The sequence below is a fragment of the Phycodurus eques genome, chromosome 17 (assembly GCF_024500275.1).
Source record: "Phycodurus eques isolate BA_2022a chromosome 17, UOR_Pequ_1.1, whole genome shotgun sequence".
Lineage (NCBI taxonomy): Eukaryota > Metazoa > Chordata > Actinopteri > Syngnathiformes > Syngnathidae > Phycodurus > Phycodurus eques.
Genome location: NC_084541.1, coordinates 2,663,543 through 2,681,882, shown reverse-complemented (window position 1 = coordinate 2,681,882; position 18,340 = coordinate 2,663,543). Strand labels below are relative to the sequence as shown.

Genomic DNA, 18,340 nt, shown 5'->3' with positions numbered 1-18,340 from the left:
ATGATCCACAGTACCTGACTCACCCACTCAGACTGATATTTGACATAATTATGTACGTTAGGTTAAGACAAGCGTTGTGCGCATGCGCGGACTGCCTTGCAGCCATTTATCCCAGGATGCATTGCGTCCTTGCTAGCCGAACTAACGTCGTCAAATAAGCGAAATTTAGCGAATTGTTTCCCACAGAAGCGCATTTTTGCAGTGCTTTTGGAGATTTAGACTCCCTCTGGAACAGGACAAGTTAACTCCCTTCCCTCCGACGAGATATAACGAATGTCAATTTAGTCGACAAACTTGATTTTACCTCACGCTTGGTGAGTTGTGGCGCCCTCTAGCGGGGACACTGCTAATGGAGGTATCCTGATAAGACAATAGTATGTCTCCGATAAGATGAAAATTATTATGACGAGGAGTGTTTTTATTTATTCTTATTTCTTATTGTGTTCACTATGAATTCTAACAAACGATAGTTTTGTTTGGTTTTTCCTGCCAAGTGGAGTGTGGACTGGAGTTTATTTTTGTGTTATTTTTTTCTTCCGCTTGGTGGCAGTCACGAGCTGAGAAGACAACAACAACCGCTTAGAAATGGTGAGTTTACCACAGATTGCTCTTGGGGGGGGGGGGGGATTCAAATGTTGCTCCATGCAGGGACGGATCTAGTGGGATGCAGACCCAAGCGATTCAAAATTTGCATTATTAACTTTAACAGAAAGCTGTGATGTGGCAGTTTTTTGTTTCCAAAATAACTATAATACAAGTGCATAAACAATCTACAATTGCTTGATTACAGTAATTGTCAAATAAATCATTTACAAGAAGACGGAATGCAAATACAGCTGGCATGCAAAAAAGAAAAGGGCAAAAAAAATCTCTTGAACATGCTTGACTGTCACATTTGAGTCCTGCTTCTTTATGCAAATTGCTGGCATTTTTGACCAGAGGCAACAGTGACAAAGTAACTTGACGCTCTCTGCTGTGCTTGAGTGCGTCCCGCAAACTGGCTGACCATTACCAGCTAAACCCATTATTGTTCTGACATCGTTCTTCGTTCGATATGTGTGAAGACCTATTCCTGGCTTGGTGAACGGACTGCAAATGTATTCTTGTGTTTCCCCCCCCATCAGAAATGTGATATCTGGACCTGCGTTAACTCGGCAGCACAGGGGCCAGCCCATTTGTGCACTGAGGAAGTGACGTCACAGCGCGAGGACCGACCCCCCTTTTACACCTGAAGACAGGGCGGGGCCAGGCTGGGCGTGACCAGGCGGAAAACATGCAAACGCTCACAAGTGCTTCAGTTAGTGTGTGCGTGTGTGTGTGTGTGTGTGTGTGTGTGTGTGTGTGTGTGTGTGTGTGTGTGTAAGTGTAAGAGAGATCACTCTTACACTTTGTGCCTGGGAGAAAAGAGGAGCTGATCCTTCCTGTTGGTTTGTCAGCGCAGGCATGGACGTTCCCGATTCACCCCGTGGGAATATGGGACTGCTGAGGACCTTTGATTCCTCCGAGTTCTGCAGCTGGGAGAAAATCGGCTCAGGTGGATTTGGACAAGTGTACAAAGTCCGGCACGTTCAGTGGAAAACGTGGCTGGCTATCAAGTGCCCTCCGTGCCTTCATGTGGATGACAAGTAAGTCCCAGCAAAATTGGAATGATCAGGATCAGGATCAGCTTTATTGTTGAAAGCGCTAACAGCATTGCTGCATATGGATATATAATCATTCATATGGAGGACAATTCACAATGTTCAAACAACCATCGTAACCCAGAGGCGTAGCGAGCAGACGTACGACAGCTGCTGATGATGTTGAATATTCTTGAAATAAAACAGCGGACAGCCAGGGAAACCATCTCGTTTTTATAGTTATATGTAAAAATCCCTTTCTCATCAGGGATATTATTTGTTGACAATGCTACAGGCACTTTTAGAGGTGCAAATTCTGACTTTGGAGAACATGTCTCTCACCTGATGCAGAGAGGCCTTTTGCATTTTTAGCGTATGCGCCTGTCTTGCATGTGGACCACTCACACGGGTTGAAAGTTCTCCACCCAGATCCCAGCTGTGCGACCAAAGCATGAAAGAAATGCAAATCTTTGCCTCCAATTAACATTGATCTCATCAGCCGCCCATCCAAGGGAGGGGTTGTTTTGAAATGAATAAACATTGCAAAGATAACACTCGCCTGCGCAACCCCTGCCCAAATTTGCTCAACAACCAACGCAAACGCTAATACATAGTGTATAATACACAAAGCCTATTTGAGATCGGCAGGTATTTTATGCAATAAAGTGAAACGGTAACTAAAGGGAGGTGAGTAGTGACTATTTCAGTACACAGAGGAATGACACTCATCCCCCGAACTTGTGGCGTAACTCAAAGCATGCGCCAACGATGTTATCATCCCGAAGTATCTCCAAAGCACATATTCGAGTCATTTCACCTGCGACTTCACTGACCCGCACAAGGACTTAAAGGCACCTTTTGTGTTCCTGAGATGCTGACTGACACAGACCAATAATAGAAGCTGTAAAACCAGTCCAACCGGACCTTGCTCTTTAAAGTGTGGGGACATCGTTTGGTCCTTAAGGGCTGCTAAGCAGCAATTTGGATTAAGGGAAAGATTAGGTAACAAATCAAATTTTTTTAATTTATGTTTTTTTTTTTTTTTTTTTTTAAATGTGTGTGTGTTTTTTTTTTTTTTTTTTTTGACATCACACGACAACGGCAATGCCCATCATGAATGGAACATGTCAATGAAAAGACTGCATCAACTATCTGGATTTATTATTCTCATTAGAGGTGCAACAATTAATCGATGAATTGACAATCGATTATCAAATTTGTCGAAAATGATTTTGATAATCGATTAATCATTTAGTGCCATTGTTTAAGGTAAACTTGTCCAAATCCGCTGACTTATGACTTATTTCTGTCGTCCTCCACGAAAGCAGACGGTTTATGTTTATCGAAGCTGTCTTTAATCAAAATAAGACATGAGCAAATATCTGGTTTTACTTTGGAAAACATTCATCAACATGTTTGCTTATTTTGTTTGCTTGTCTATTATGCGACTAATCTTTATTTGCTGCTGTTGTATGCAAAACCTGTGACTAAATCACTCCCTCTCTTGTGATAGTACTTATTTCTTGTTTATTTGGTTTTGTTTAATCATTAAATGACAGCAAATAAAGAAAAATAATCGGGTAATAAACGGTAATGGGGGCCGGGGGCGGGGGGGTGATTGGCAATAAACTTTAATGCAAAATAATTTTGTATCCGATTAATTGATGGAATAATCGATAGCGATTCTAAAAATATTGGATAGTGGCAGCCCTAATTCTCTCTATATATCACACAAGGTTCTTCATGGAACTTTTTGTGAAGCCATAACACTAGCTAGCTTTGTGAAGTTATTATACAACGTTGTGTTAAACAGAAATAAAAACAGCATACAATGATTTGCAAATCATGTTCGACCTATATTTAATTGAATACGCTACAAAGACAAGATATTTAATGTTCAAACTGATCAACTTTATTATTTTTAGCAAATAATCATTAACTTGGAATTTTATGGCTGCAGCCCGTTCCAAAAATAGATGGGACAGGTGGCAAAAAAGATTGAGAAAGTTGAGGAAGGCTCATCAAACACCTGTTTGGAACGTCCCACAGGTGAACAGGCTAATTGGGAACAGGTGGGTGCCATGATTGGGGAGAAAAGGAGCTTCCCCGAATTGCTCAGTTATTCACAATCAAAGATGGGGCAAGGTTCACCTCTTTGTGAACAAGTGCGTGAGAAAATAGTCAGTTTAAGGACAATGTTCCTCAACGTACAATTGCAAGGAATTTTAGGGATTTCATCATCTACGGTCCGTAATATCATCAAAAGGGTCGGAGAAGCTGAAGGAATCACTGCATGGAAGCGGTGAGGCCGAAACCCAACACCGAATGCCCGTGACCTTCAATCCCTCGGGCGGCACTGCATCAAAAACCGACATCAATTTGGAAAGGATATCACCGCATGGGCTCAGGAACACTTCAGAAAACCAATGTCAGTAAATACAGTTCGGCGCTACATCCGTAAGTGCAACTCGAAACGCTACTATGCAAAGCAAAAGCCATTTATCAACAACACCCAGAAACGCCGCCGTCTTCTCTGGGCCCGAGCTCTTCTAAGATGGACTGATGCAAAGTGGAAAAGTGTTCTGTGGTCCGACGAGTCCGCATTTCAATTTGTTTTTGGAAATTGTGGACGTCGTGTCCTCCGGGCCAAACAGGAAAAGAACCATCCGGACTGTTATGGACGCCAAGTTCAAAAGCCAGCATCTGTGATGGTATGGGGCTGTGTTAGTGCCAATGGCACGGGTAACTTACACATCTGTGAAGGCACCATTAATGCTGAACGGTACATACAGGTTTTGGTGAAACATATGCTGCCATCCAAGCGACGTCTTTTTCACGGACGCCCATGCTTATTTCAGGAAGACAATGCCAAACCGCATTCTGCACGTGTTACAACAGCGTGGCTTGGTAGTAAAACAGTGCGGGTACCAGACTGGCCTGCCTGTAGCCCAGACCTGTCTCCCATTGAAAATGTGTGGCGCATTATGAAGCGTAAAATACGAAAACGGAGACCCCGGACTGTTGAACAGCTCAAGCTGTACATCGAGCAAGAATGGGAAAGAATTCCACCGACAAAAGCGTCAACAATTAGCGTCCTCAGTTCCCAAATGTTTATCGAACGTTGTTCAAAGAAAAGGTGATGTAACACAGTGGGAAACATGACCCTGTCCCAGCTGTTTTGGAACGTGTTGCAGCCATCAAAGTCTAAGTCAATGGTTATTTGTTATTGTTATTTTTAAAAACAATAACGTTTATCAGTTTGAACATGAAATATCTTGTCTTTGTAGTGTATTCAATTAAATATAGGTCGAACGTGATTTGCAAGTCATTGCATTCTGTTTTTATTTGTTTAACACAACGTCCCATCTTCATTGGAATTGGGGTTGTATTACATAAACAAATGACCTTGCAAATTGCTTGACATGCTTATTTATTCATTAGCCATGTTTTTTTTTTTTTTTTTTTTTTTTTTTTTTTTTTTTGTGTTTCCTTGAAATGTGCCTCGCTACGAGTGGCCAGGCAAACTTATGGCGTGACCAGGAAATTGGAATCCGAGCAAACCTGTTGATTTATATTACTACCGTCTGCTTGATAGTTAAACCTTCGATTGTAGATTTATAATTGTCTGATGGTACAGACATCAGTTTACTCGTGACAATGAACAGAATAAGTTGTAGAAAAAGTCAAATTGTCCCTGTGATTAATGACATTGTTGTTTTGAAGACAAATTAGTCTAAAAAAAAAAAGCACATGAGGCAATAATGGAGTCATGTAATTTTCCTGGTATGTAGCTTGGGTAAATGGTTGATGCACCATCAATAGTTGTTGTATTACATCTACTCGGCAGAATTTGTGCTCACCAAGCCCAACGAAAAAGTGCCAGTCATGCTCACCGTGTTGTTTCATTGGCAACGTGGTGCAAAGAGCTCCCCTGAATCACACCGCAGCGAAAGGGCAGGGAGAGCCGGTTGACACAAACCTGGGAAATTGCTTTAAAAGCACACACACACACACCGTAAGAATTACAATTACGACTCTGGGGGGGGGGGGGGGGGGGGGGAGGTATTTTCCCACCCTGGTCTTATTGAATGAATCTGATATTCCCACATTCCTATAAAGCATCCGCCTAACCTTGGGCTGAACAGAAGATTCTTGCATTTTACTCATGGCAAAAATTCCTTTTCAGTGCACCCACTTTGGCCTTTCCCACGCATTCCTAAAACGCAAGAATCCATTTGATCTGAGCCCCATTAAAAGGTTGTATTTTTCAAACCGATTTTTGATTGCGATATGTACTCCGCGGGCATGAATGACCCCGGCACAGTCGTGTTCCAGCGATGTCAACGGGGCCGGTGAGCTGATAACAGCAGCTGAGCAAAGGTTGAGCTATGCAGAACAAGAGCACTCGCTCACCTGCAGCATTCCAGGCTCATCTGGAATGTCCTCAAGGCCTCACCGGAGCCACTGGACCGTGAAGAGCACAATCCGCACGCGTCCATCGGTTCATTCTAAAAGTCGACTTGGTCACGACTCCGATTGTTAACGATAGTAAACATTTCCCTTAACTGGCCGCTCTGAGCCCAGTCAGCATGACATGCGGGCTTCTGGAATTTATTTCGGGTCTGAAGTTATTTTAAATACTGTATTACGGGTCCGTGAGCAAAGCATGAACCTCCAAATGATATTGCGGATTTAGTTATACAGTACGTTGATCTTGGAAGAGAGAGAGAATAATAACCTCTGCTAAAGTTAGGGGGGGGGGGGGGGGAATAGCAATATTATGTATTAGTGTGGGTTGAGTTGCATTTGTATTTATTTTTGCCCAAACATGCACCCTTGAAATAGCATCCGAAAGTTCACTGGGCTCTGAGTCATGTTAAAACGAAAAAAATAACTGCATTGGTTCATAAAATACATATTTTGAACCAAAAAAAAAATAGATGAATATACCGTGTGAGCTGTTTGCTCGTGATGAAAAGCATTTTGCCTGATTGCACTCTGTCCACTGAGGATGACACAGCAATTGTAGAAGCTATTGTATAAGGTTAAGGAGGAAGTAAGTACATCAGTGTGTAATGAAGCTATCAGTTCTATGCGGAAGATGTTTGATTGCATAACGCTTTCTGCTTGAAGTTTGGACTTTCGGCTTTTTGATGTCATTGAAACGATCAATGTAATTTTTTCTGTCGTTTTTGTTGTTTGCAGTCAATTAAGCCAAGGCAACTTGTCTATAATATGATCCTTTCACTTCTATCTGCTCAGGGAACGATCAGAGCTGCTGGAGGAGGCCAAGAAAATGGAAGCAGCCAAGTTCCGATACATCCTGCCCGTGTACGGTATCTGCGAGGACTCCCAGGGTCTGGTTATGGAGTACATGGAAACCGGTTCCCTGGAAACCCTACTGGCTACAGAGCCGCTGCCCTGGGAGCTCCGCTTCCGTATCGTCCACGAGACGGCCGTGGGGATGAACTTCTTGCACTGCATGAAGCCGCCCCTGCTCCACCTGGACCTGAAGCCTGCCAACATCTTGTTGGACGCCCACTACCATGTCAAGGTATGCAGTCTGTTTCCACTCACCAATGACAGGAAAAAATATTATTCAACAAACTTGAACGGCCTGTTGTAACAATAGATGATATTTTGTCATAAAAACAGGCACTCATTAGAGCACAATGAGTCTACAGTGGATCCGCAGCAAATATTTACACCTCCATAGCCTCCTTTTGCAAATGTACAGTGGACCGCCGCATTTTCGCGCTGTTATTTTATTTAGCGGCAGGAAACCAACCCGTTTTTCATGGAAAACGCTTATTGGCAGCATTTCCCCGTTCATTCAAGAGTTTTGGGTGTTTCGAAAATGTTTGTTTGTTTGTTTTTCAATGCAATTATAAATGGGTGTCAATTATTTGCTGATTTGTTTTTTTTTTTTGCTATTCGAGGTCGGGACCGGTCCTTAGCCCCTGCACATAGCAGGGTTCCGCTGTATTGAGATATTTTGCATTTTTAGATTAAAATATTTGATATGGTGCATATTAACTCTAGTTTAATTTAATTCAATTGTTGTTTTTGCCCATGCCAGACCCTTCCACAAACTTGGATTTAAAAAAAAAAAAAAAAAAAAAAAAAACAATGTTCCTGGAACAAACCAAGTACAATGAAAATGCATCTTGCTTCTTTCAAGACTGCAAAATATGTACACTATTGTTGACACAGACGTTGGAGGAAAAAGGACGCATAAGAGGAGGCATAAATAAATCGATGAACCGACAGTGGTATAAACAAATCCAAGTTTAAGGAAAGTTATTTTTGTCAGCTAAAGTAGCCAGTAATTTGACCAAGCCTTAAAGCTCATTCAAAAAGCCACAGTTGTATTGTTTGTAAAATTGCATTCCGGCAGTGCACTGGTTTGTTCTTCCTGTTCATCTATTTGGAAAGGACGGCCTTCACTCCACGCAGACTCTCTTGACTCTGGGCAGTTGAACTGAAATGAATGCAGTGGGTGGGAACGTAATAGCTGCATGTAAACACCTCTTCCAGGCTTGTCCCTACAGGATTCCTTGAGTTCTTGTTTAAAGCTCCCTGTGACTGTGTCTATGTACCTGTGCGCGATCGTGCGTGGGTGTACTCGCTCCACTATGAAGGGCCTCTCTGCCTCTTCTGCATGCTGGGACTTGGCCTAGAACTTTGCTGCCACTTTCCGTGAGCCAACTTAGTCACAAGGACCCTACAAGGTACACAGTCAGGGTCTTCTGTTTGAGGTTCCTTATCTCGTCTCTCCGTGTCAGATTTCAGATTTTGGCCTGGCTCGCTGGAACGGTCTGTCACGGGCAGATGACATCAGCAGAGACGGCTTCTGCGGCACCATCGCCTACCTGCCGCCTGAAAGCATCATTGAGAAAGACCGAGTGTCCGACACCAAACATGACATATACAGGTAGGAATGTTTTAAACGCTCTCATAGACTTTTACTCCAATGTCTTGGGCTAAATATATACAGAATTCTGTTGACGGCAATGTAATGAGTCTTGTGTGATGTTAAAAACCTACGCTACTTTGTTCCAGTTTTTCCATTGTCACCTGGGGCATCCTCACTCAGAAGAAACCCTATCAAGGTAAGAGCAAGTAATATTTGAATAATATATTTAGAGTCTTCAATAAACCTACCACGTATGTTTTTGGAATGTGGGAGGAAACCGGAGTGCCCGGAGAAAACCCACGCAGGCACGGGGAGAACATGCAAACTCCACGCAGGCGGGGCCGGGGATTGAACCCCGGTTCTCGGAACTGTGAGGCAGACGCTCTAACCAGTCGTTCACCGTACCGCCCTGTGTTAAAATTCACACACAAAATACAAACACTACACTCAGAAACCAACAGCCGCTACAATACAGTATGGTCGTCGAATGATAGCATTAAATAAAGTGTATTTGTTAAAAACGCTCAAACTAACCCAACGAGGTGTGTTTTAAAAAAAATGTTTTTTTGAATTTTTTTTGTGAGATTATTTATTTTCAGTTCCTTTATAACCCACAATCTCATTCACTCGTTCCATTTGTACATTGCATATATCCTATCCCAATTATGTTTGACCATTTTAGACATTTGCCTTCATAATGTCCAGTTAGGACATTCGCATCACATGAGGGTTGTGTGTTTGTGCGCATGTAGCGCATACACTTGCACGGGCGAATCTGACATGTAAGGTGTATTTTTTTAATTTTTTTCTCAGCCATCTCAGGTAGCAATGCAGTTAATGTGGTTCGCCTAGTGGTTCGCACGACTGCTTCACATTTCTGAGGTTTGAGGTTCAAATCTTTGCTCAGGCCCTCCTGTGTGGAGTTTGTTCTCCCATGCTTGCGTGGGTTTTCTGAAGGAAATGTGAGCACGAATGGTTGTTTGTCTATATGTGCCCCCTATATGATACCTCTCGGCCACAGTCAATTGGGCTAGGCCCTAGGACACCTGCGACCCCAATGAAGGATAGGTGCTGTAGAAAATAAATGCTTGGCTTTTAATACATAACAACGGTGATTCAAACCAGTGATCTTTGTTTAAAACCTTACATTTTGACCAAGAAACGGGACAAATGTTGAAATTGTGTCTTGTGTCGGTTTTCCTAGGAGAGAATAACATCTTGCAGATCATGGTGAAGGTGGTGAAAGGGGTGCGTCCAGATCTTGGGTCAGTGCCGCGAAGCCGCCCTAGCGCCTGTACTGGCTTCATGAGTCTCATGCAACGATGCTGGGCAACTAGTCCTGAGGCCAGACCCAGCTTCCAGGGTAAGTTGTTGTTCCCAGAAGGGAATTCCTCCGTTTTCGGGTGTACCTCAACACGTTCCTGTTATTTTGGGTGGCTAATGCTGCACCAGTACTTAAAACATCTGATGAATGTTTAGTTTAAAGAAATCCACAATAAAACACCATTAGGTTATAAAATACAATGCAACTGAATACTTAAAACAATATAACACAAAATAAAATGTGGCTTAAAAGGATCCAAAAGACAGGGCAAGCCTAGACTCGGCTACGACTTTGCTTTGGCAGTGTAGTGGTACATGCTGCTGCCTTTCGCAAAGACGGCGTGGGTTTGATTGTCGGCCAGTGCCCCAATATCCACCCACGGCCACTCCCAAGCCGAGAAGAAAACAAATGTCGAAATTGGTGGGTTGTGTCAGGAAGGGCATCCAGTGTAAAAACTGTGGCAAAACTTGACGTAACTTTGTCCCCTGTCCGTCTGCACTCTTAAATGACAGCAGAATTGTAAGATTCGAAAGATTTCTTTCCTAGTAATGCGTCATCCTGTCCCCGTTATTCCTAAAAGTTGACCAATGACGAATGGTTCTTCTAGAGATCACATCCGAAGCTGAAGAGCTGTGCTGTAAACCTCAAGAGGAGCCCAAGACTCCGACCTTGTCAGCATCGGAGTCGAAGCCTACTTCCTGCGACGAGCTGTCCCTTCACCAGGTAATGTTGAGTACCTTGCTTAGGGGGAAATGATCAGTGCTTTGAAGGAAGAGTAACTCCAGTGCTCTCTCCTTTTGTCTGCTCTCAAAGCATTAAACTTTTAATTTCTAAACAGCCACTAGAAATAATCGTAAAGTTAAAAGAAAAACAGGCAGCTCTGTTTACTTTTTGATAGATATAAACATGTACTGTTTTGTTTTGTTTTTGGAAAGTGTTTCTTGAGCTGCGTATATCTCTGTCTTGGATTAGCATCAATTGAGGTCTCCGAGGTCTCTGGACTTCGGAGCAGACTTTGGTGGGTTCAACCGGTTTTGTGCGATTCCAACCGTGCCGCGTCCCTCAGAGATCGGTTAAATCATCTTCATTACAGGTCTTCCTACGAACCTCACCTTTTCATCGATAAGTTTCTAAGCAAAGGTGCTCTCGACGCGGTTATTACCGTGTGAGTTGTTTTCGGAGTAAATGTTTGATTAGAACAGCAGTGAGATCGCCAAAGAAGAAGGTTGACTGATGGGATTGCTCAGCCTGTGTGCTGTGTGTCACATCCGCACTGTTGATTTTGTGACAAGATAACCATGTTGCCCAGGCACCAGACTTGGCAGCGATTACTGAATATTCGTCCGTCTGCTCAGGTTATAGATTTTGGATTTAAATGAATTATTTTGGAATGGTTAGTTTTTAATTGAGCAAGGGATATTAAAAGAAACATGCTTTTTTTTTTTTTCTCTTTTTCCCATAACATAAAACCATTCCCTTTTGTCATAATAACATTAACATAAAATACCCCCAGGATCAAGAATAGATGCTCTATATTTGCTATTTATTTGCTAGTATTTAATAACTGTATCTTGTTTCCATTTGTTTCGTAAAGCGATTGATAGCGCACCAGTGGCTGCTTCCATCCTCCCTCTATCAAAACCACCACTTATGGAATAAAATGTATTCTAACCAGCGGTGGTGTGCGTGTGTCAAACAACAGCTTGTCCACAAATGCCCATCTGGTCTATTCTCTTCACAGGTTAAAAACAGTAAGCCAGTACGTCCAATCTCAGCCATGCTGCCTGATAAAGACTACAGTCTGTCCGAGCTGTTGACCCAGGTGGATTCTGGGATCTCGAGGAGCTTTGATCGACTGAAGGATGATAGCTGCCACAGCAAAGATAACACTTGCAAGAGGCTGTCTGGCATGTCCTCCGCGGATTCAGCCTTTTCTTCGCAAGACTCGATAACGCTCTCTTTTGAGAAGGAAAGCACCATTGGTAAGAGTTAACCTTGAGTCAAAGCTTCAACACGGAGCAATAGTAGCTAATAACTAGTGTTGTCATAGGTATTCCAATTATTTCTTCTTTCTACTACATAGATTCGGCTGAGCTCCACAAAAGGAAGTTATGCGACGCGATCAAAACCAAGGATCTTACAAAGCTGATGAAGATCCTTCAGCCGCAGGATGTTGACCTTGTCCTCGACGGAGGAGGCAGCCTCCTCCATCACGCCATCACCATGGCCAATGAGGAAGCTACCAAGTTCCTCCTGTTGAACAATGCCAATCCCAACCTCGCCAATGCGCGTGGTTCCACCCCCCTCCACCTGGCCACTGAGAAGCACTTGAAGTCCCTGGCGGAACTTCTGCTCGGCCGGCGGAGCACCAATGTGAATGCCAAGGATGAGGACCAGTACACGGCCTTGCACTGGGCGGCCCAGAATGGCGACGAGGCCATGACGCGCCTGCTGCTTGACCGCGGGGCGGCCATCAACGAGACCGACGGTCAGGGGCGCACGCCTGCTCACGTCGCCTGCCAGCACGGCCAGGAGAATGTCGTCCGTGTGCTGCTGAGCCGCGGCGCCGATGTCCGAATCAAGGGTAAGGACAACTGGACAGCGCTGCACTTTGCTGCTTGGCAGGGTCATCTGGGAATTGTGAAACTGCTGGCAAAGCAGGCGGGCGCGGGCGCCGACATCGACGGCCAGACGATGGACGGCCGCACGCCGCTGCATTTAGCTTCCCAGAGGGGGCAGTACCGAGTGGCCCGAATCCTCATCGAACTGAAGGCAGACATTCACTTGGAAACCTCTGAGTTAAACACGCCCTTGCATGTAGCGGCAGCAACCGGTCACACCAGCACGTCCCGCCTCCTGATCAAACACCACGCGGAGATCCACGCCGAGAACAGCCAGGGATTTACTCCTCTCCACTTGGCCGCCCAGAGGGGCCACCTGGCCACGGTCAAAATGTTAATAGAAGAGGGAGCTGATCCTCAAAAACTCACCCGGGCCCAACGCAGCCCGTACCGTTTGGCGGCAGAGAGCGGACACTGTGCACTTCTGAAAGAACTGCTCCCTCACTGTCCAGAAGGGAGCGCTCTGTCCAATGAGCTCAGCACGTTGCACCTGGCAGACGAGGGGGGATACTTGCCAGAGGACCCCCGGGACTTAATTAGCGACAGCTTGGCGCCGCCTGAGCCCGAGCGGCCACCAGAGGCAAAGTCACTCCAGAGGAGGATCGTCATTCTCAAACTGACGGAGCACAAAGGCAGTCCGCAGGCGACTACCTCACTGTGTGCACCAGCTTTGTGCTAACGGGAGCAAAGACACTGCTGAAACTGTACAAAAAAAACATTTTAAAACGGATTTGAATTAACTGCTGGTGCCCATCTGGTGCTTAACAGTTGGGTGATCAATGGAGTAGAATATGCTAAACACCTGCTGTTGGCATTTTATCACGCTTGGAAAAACTTCCATGTAAATATGTTTATTTATGACAACATTTAGAATTTTACTTTTGTACCCACTTTTTTACTGCGTACGCACATTTGGTGAGATGTAATTCTGATATGGTAGCACAGATTTGTAGAGTAGGTACCTTTTAAGTCTTGTATCATAAAACACAAACCTTTTGTTGTTGTTGTGTTAGAGGCATTATGGATTTTAAGGTTTGAAAATGTTCTGTGCCTGTTACATATCAGTGCTACAATAAGGAAGCCATTAAAAAAACCTTTAACCTTCATTTAGCTTCTGGACTTATTCCTATTTGAATTGTTTTTCATTTGAATGTTTTGCATTTATGACCTAGAAGTGTTTTTTTTTAATGCAAATAATTCCTGTAGTTTGGACTTTACGACTGTGTTAGTGTAGGTTAGTTATGTACTACAGTGCATTCCTTACATATTGACTTCGACCATGTCGAAGTCTGAATTGAAGAAATTCAACAACAAAATGACTTAAAATGAAATTCTTACGTTCACCGGACACAAAGGGACAATTGTTTGTGTTGAGTGCTTGCACAATGTGTGCCCCAAATCATTTACCACAGTAAAAATGACAAGAGTTTCCTACTGCAATGTTGCTACCAGACAAGCTAACAGTTAGCCTAGCTTATTGTATTTATTAAGTAAGATGGGGGAGTCTCCGTCGCACTTGTGGTTTACCGCAGAGGGCCATTGTGACTAAAAAAAAAAACATATACTGTGTATACTGTGCGTATAATATAATAGTCGTCATAGTCACAGAGAACGCTGTCAACAAAACTTCGACAAAATAGCAGCGCCAGCAATGCTAAGCTAGCATCCGCACTGGTTAGAGCGTCTGCCTCACAGTTCAATCCCCGGCCCCGCCTGTGTGGAGTTTGCATGTTCTCCCCGTGCCTGCGTGGGTTTTCTCCGGGCACTCCGGTTTGCTCGCACATCCAAAAAAACATGCATGGCAGGTTAATTGACAACTCTAAATTGCCCGTAGGTGCGAACGTGAGTGCGAATGGTTGTTTGTTTGTATGTGCCCTGCGATTGGCTGGCAACCAGTTCAGGGGTGTACCCCGCCTCCTGCCCGATGACAGCTGGGATAGGCTCCAGCACGCCCACGACCCGCGTGAGGAGAAGCGGCTCAGACAATGGATGGAAATACATCTTGTGCTATCCTCCGTCAATCAGTAAGATGGGAAAACAAACACAAGCAAGGAAAGTCTGCTCTTTCCCGAGTCCCTTTTTGTATGATTCACGAGCCTAGCCAATAAAGTATCTCGTTTCATGTGTCTCAGAGTTTGCTGTCACCGATTAACACAATAATCAGCCTTGACACGAGGCCGAGCTGGCGTGTCTGCATCTGCATCTCATCTGGAGTGAAATCACAGCCAATTGTCTGTCCTCCAGACCCCAGAGATCAAGCTCAGGTTGGCAAGCGCCATGGGAACTGCCCCCGAGGAGGATCACATGATGTGCGCGTGATTAAGAAATGCTGACGTTCGACCTGCAATGCATCACCGAACCGCCATCTCATCTTAGACACCCTGAGGGCTTGGCTCTTGTAAGCTGAGCCATGATTCAGGGTGGCAAATGTTTAATGCTCCTGTGTTTAGAGCTCAGGCGAGTGAAATGTTTAAATTTGATGCCGCTGTTCCCGTGAAAATTGGCAATTTATCAGACCCAGCTCCAGTTATATTTTGTTAATGCGTCGCCGATATGTTGCCCATCTTTAGCGTTTGTATTAATCAAAAATGCTCTTGTTTCTACTAATGCCAAGAAAGCAACCTTACTTTCTACTCATCAGCGTCAAACCTTTTACACCAAGTACCAGCTCAAAAAATACTTGGTTCTCAAAGTACTTTTTATGTTTGACTACAATTGGGACTTCTCAGTTTGGCTGAGTCACGCACCTCCGCACTGTGACGGACGGGCCAATAACAATTCTCTCCTGATCGTGGTGCAAGGTCATAGAAGCACTATACGTTTAGACAAATGCGTTTGGCCACGTGATTGCTGCACTTCAGTTCTGTAGTAAGACAATTATACAAGATGCCCAATCCACACATTATCTATACTACTTGTCCTGAATACGATTTAATAGTATGTGTTTTAATAACGTGTGTTTTGAAGGGGTGGTCCTGTCTCCTGCAAATGAGCCACCGCTCATTGCACACCCCTTTGCTGCTGGGTCGGTGATGTGTACAGCCTCCGTCACCACTACAGTCAGAGGCGGGAGTAGGGCATTGCGGCCAAGTGAACAGCTACTTGTTTGCAAGCAGCCCAGAGTTTGGAGAGAAAAGCAAGACCCCATTTGACACCGTTGACCATCAGGTGCTCTCGACAAAGCTAATATACTTAAAATTTTTTTGCACACACCATAAAATTGTTTGAATCATACTTATCAAATAGAAAACAGTGTGTAATAGTCAACAGTATCAAGTCCCTTTAGCTTGAGAACCTAGTTGGATTCCACAAGGATCCATCCTTGGACCATTGATTTTTTTCCCATTACACATTAATGACCTGCCTGATATAGGGATGTTCGAATCTGATACGACCAAATGAAGGTTTCGACACTTGGTTCAAACATGTCGAAAATCATGTGATCACTGCGAACGAGGCCTCGAACGTCACAGCAGTGTGAAACTATCTATAGCTCATTCAAATTCTTTTTTTCCATAGCGATACACGCACAGTTAGATGCCTTTTTTAAAGTGTGTCAAATGCTTTCGAAGCAGTGAATCATTTCAGGACAATTGTCTCAAGGTGATTCATTGCTTCAGAATATATGCCGATGACGCAGTCATCGTAGCCCAAGGCAAAAGCATCAAGGACATAACATCTCGTCTAGAAGATCCAGCACTGGTTAACTAACGCACGCCTGCTGCTTCACGGAAGGGAACTAAAAACAGTATGCATGATGTTCAGTAAGCACCCTCGACATATCCAAAGCTCCAATGTGTTTCCGGGCGGCGAGGAGCTGCAACTCGCCTCACAGCAAAAGTATCTCGAGTCATTCTGGACTCACGATTCACCTTCAAGAAACACATCAAAAACCGTGCTCCTCATAATGACTTTGAATTTACAAAGTTTTCAAGAAATGCAAACGTTTTTGTTTAACAGCTGATATGGCAAAGACATACATCCACCTTTTTTTGATCTTCTGTCACCTGGAATACTGTTTTACAAACTGGGCGTTTCGCAGGTGCCGCCGTTATGAAACCCATTACAGAGCCATAAAGGTCTACAACAAAAGAACATTATCGTATCAGAGAAGTACCGTTTTGTGGTTGTTTTTTAATTTTCAGAATTCTGCTTCTTCGCTGGCTGCGAAGTCATGGATGGAGAAAACCGGTGCGTGTGGCAGTATCACGTGAATTAGCCAAACGGCGACATCGCAATGCAGAATGGCTTGCTCGCGGACACATTTGCAGAAATGTGCAGTCAACAACAAATTCGAGTTGGCCGTTAAGAGTTCACAATTGATGGGTGGGCAGACACTCAAGAGACGACAGCTATGAGTCCACACACGATTCAAAAGTACATTTTCCATATTGTGCCCTCTTTAAATGTTTTTTCTTCCCCCTCTTCAAATTAGATGCAATCGCTTATAGAGTATTTGAAAAGAAAAGTATGAAGCAAACTTTATCAGCATGTGGCTTAGTGAATGCTGTGAGCTGTTTTCCTCCCCAATCTTCTCCCCTCCTCTTCATTTATGTGAACCTTACGGAACAAGCCAAACAAGATCTAAGACCTCACCCCCTAAGACACAAGGCGTGCGGCAACATGTGCGAGGACTCCTCCAGGTGAACACACCGACGTGGGCACACTCACACTGTGTTGACGGAAAACATAATTTATCGGCCTGCTTCCTTGATGCACGCACAATGACAATTAAGTTTCATTTTGGCAAAAAAAACTCGGCGAAAGGTGAATACGTGATTCGAAATGATGTTCCACGTGATGGCCCGATGGTTCCGGGAGATGTTTTGAGATTAAGGCTGTGAGGATAAAGTCCACACAGTGGCGGGAAGAGGCACTATGATGTCACCGCGTGGTAAACAGTGTGCTCACACTGTGTCAACTGACACAAGGACCTCCGGCCAGCTAATGGAGCACTTTGCCAACATACTGTACCAGGAGTGCATTCATCACTTCGACAGCCTGGGAATTAAAAATAAGAAATCACCTGGGGGGGTTTATGTATTTCTACAGAAGCCCAGTTATAAGATTATTATTATTATGATTTGAATTCTTGATATTGTTTAGTATAAGAGAATGTTAACACATTTTCAGATTGACGATCATTTTGTACTTTTCTGAAGGATTTGGGTGTTCATTTTAGGATTTTGTGGAACCAGCCCAAGCCTCAATGGTGCCCTGAGCAAAATTCACATTTTGGGTCCTCTATTTTTACCAATACTGATTGTTGATTTTTTTTCTTCCCCATGCGGGATTATAATGAGTATAATAAGTAAAATTTAAAAATACACGACACGAGCAGACTGTGTTCATTTCCACATGATTCTAAGTGACAACAGCGAGAACAGCAAGAGCAACAACAAATAAAATCACTGAGATTTTCAAAAACCGAAACGTACAAAACCAGAGTTCAATCAAATAAACAATAACGTCAAGCAAATACTTAAATAATGATGTAACTGGACAAAGGTACCTGAAGGAAGGCAACAAAAATGGTTTAAAAACAAATATAAAGTTGAACAGCTTGGTCTCAAAACTATGAAAACATTTCAAATGCATTAGTTTAAAAAACACTAAATAAACTACCTTAATCCAAACATTTACCATTGTTTTTTTTTTATTTATTTTTTTTTTTTTTTTACATTTTATACATCACTCAATTCTTCCCCAATACTATTCCCCCAAAATAAGACTACTACTATTTGGTTCTATTGACTGTTAATTGCTTTGGGACGCCCCCTAGTGGTCACGAGGCCTTTACGCCTTTGGGTTTGCTTTGAGCCTTTATTAGTATAACATTAAATAATCCACATGACAGAAC

At 43.6% G+C, this 18,340-nt stretch overlaps 1 protein-coding gene across 1 annotated transcript; it reads left to right on the top strand.

Annotated features, from left to right (window-relative positions):
• Positions 1-126: 126 nt before the first annotated feature.
• ripk4 (receptor-interacting serine-threonine kinase 4) lies at positions 127-13,586 on the top strand. Its single transcript, XM_061703297.1, has 9 exons — positions 127-588; positions 1,125-1,625; positions 6,882-7,173; positions 8,405-8,553; positions 8,682-8,731; positions 9,740-9,898; positions 10,467-10,582; positions 11,601-11,841; positions 11,943-13,586. The coding sequence occupies exons 2-9, from the start codon at positions 1,444-1,446 to the stop codon at positions 13,157-13,159; spliced, it is 2,406 nt and encodes an 801-aa protein (XP_061559281.1). The 5' UTR covers positions 127-588; positions 1,125-1,443; the 3' UTR covers positions 13,160-13,586.
• The last annotated feature ends 4,754 nt before the right edge of the window (positions 13,587-18,340 follow it).

Bases quoted from the DNA above. Each gene is read 5' to 3' on its own strand.
- ripk4 (XM_061703297.1), top strand. From the start codon at position 1,444: ATGGACGTTCCCGATTCACCCCGTGGGAATATGGGACTGCTGAGGACC. The intron at 8,554-8,681 runs GTAGGAATGTTT...ACTTTGTTCCAG, and splicing joins ACCAAACATGACATATACAG to TTTTTCCATTGTCACCTGGG. The intron at 11,842-11,942 runs GTAAGAGTTAAC...TCTACTACATAG, and splicing joins TGAGAAGGAAAGCACCATTG to ATTCGGCTGAGCTCCACAAA.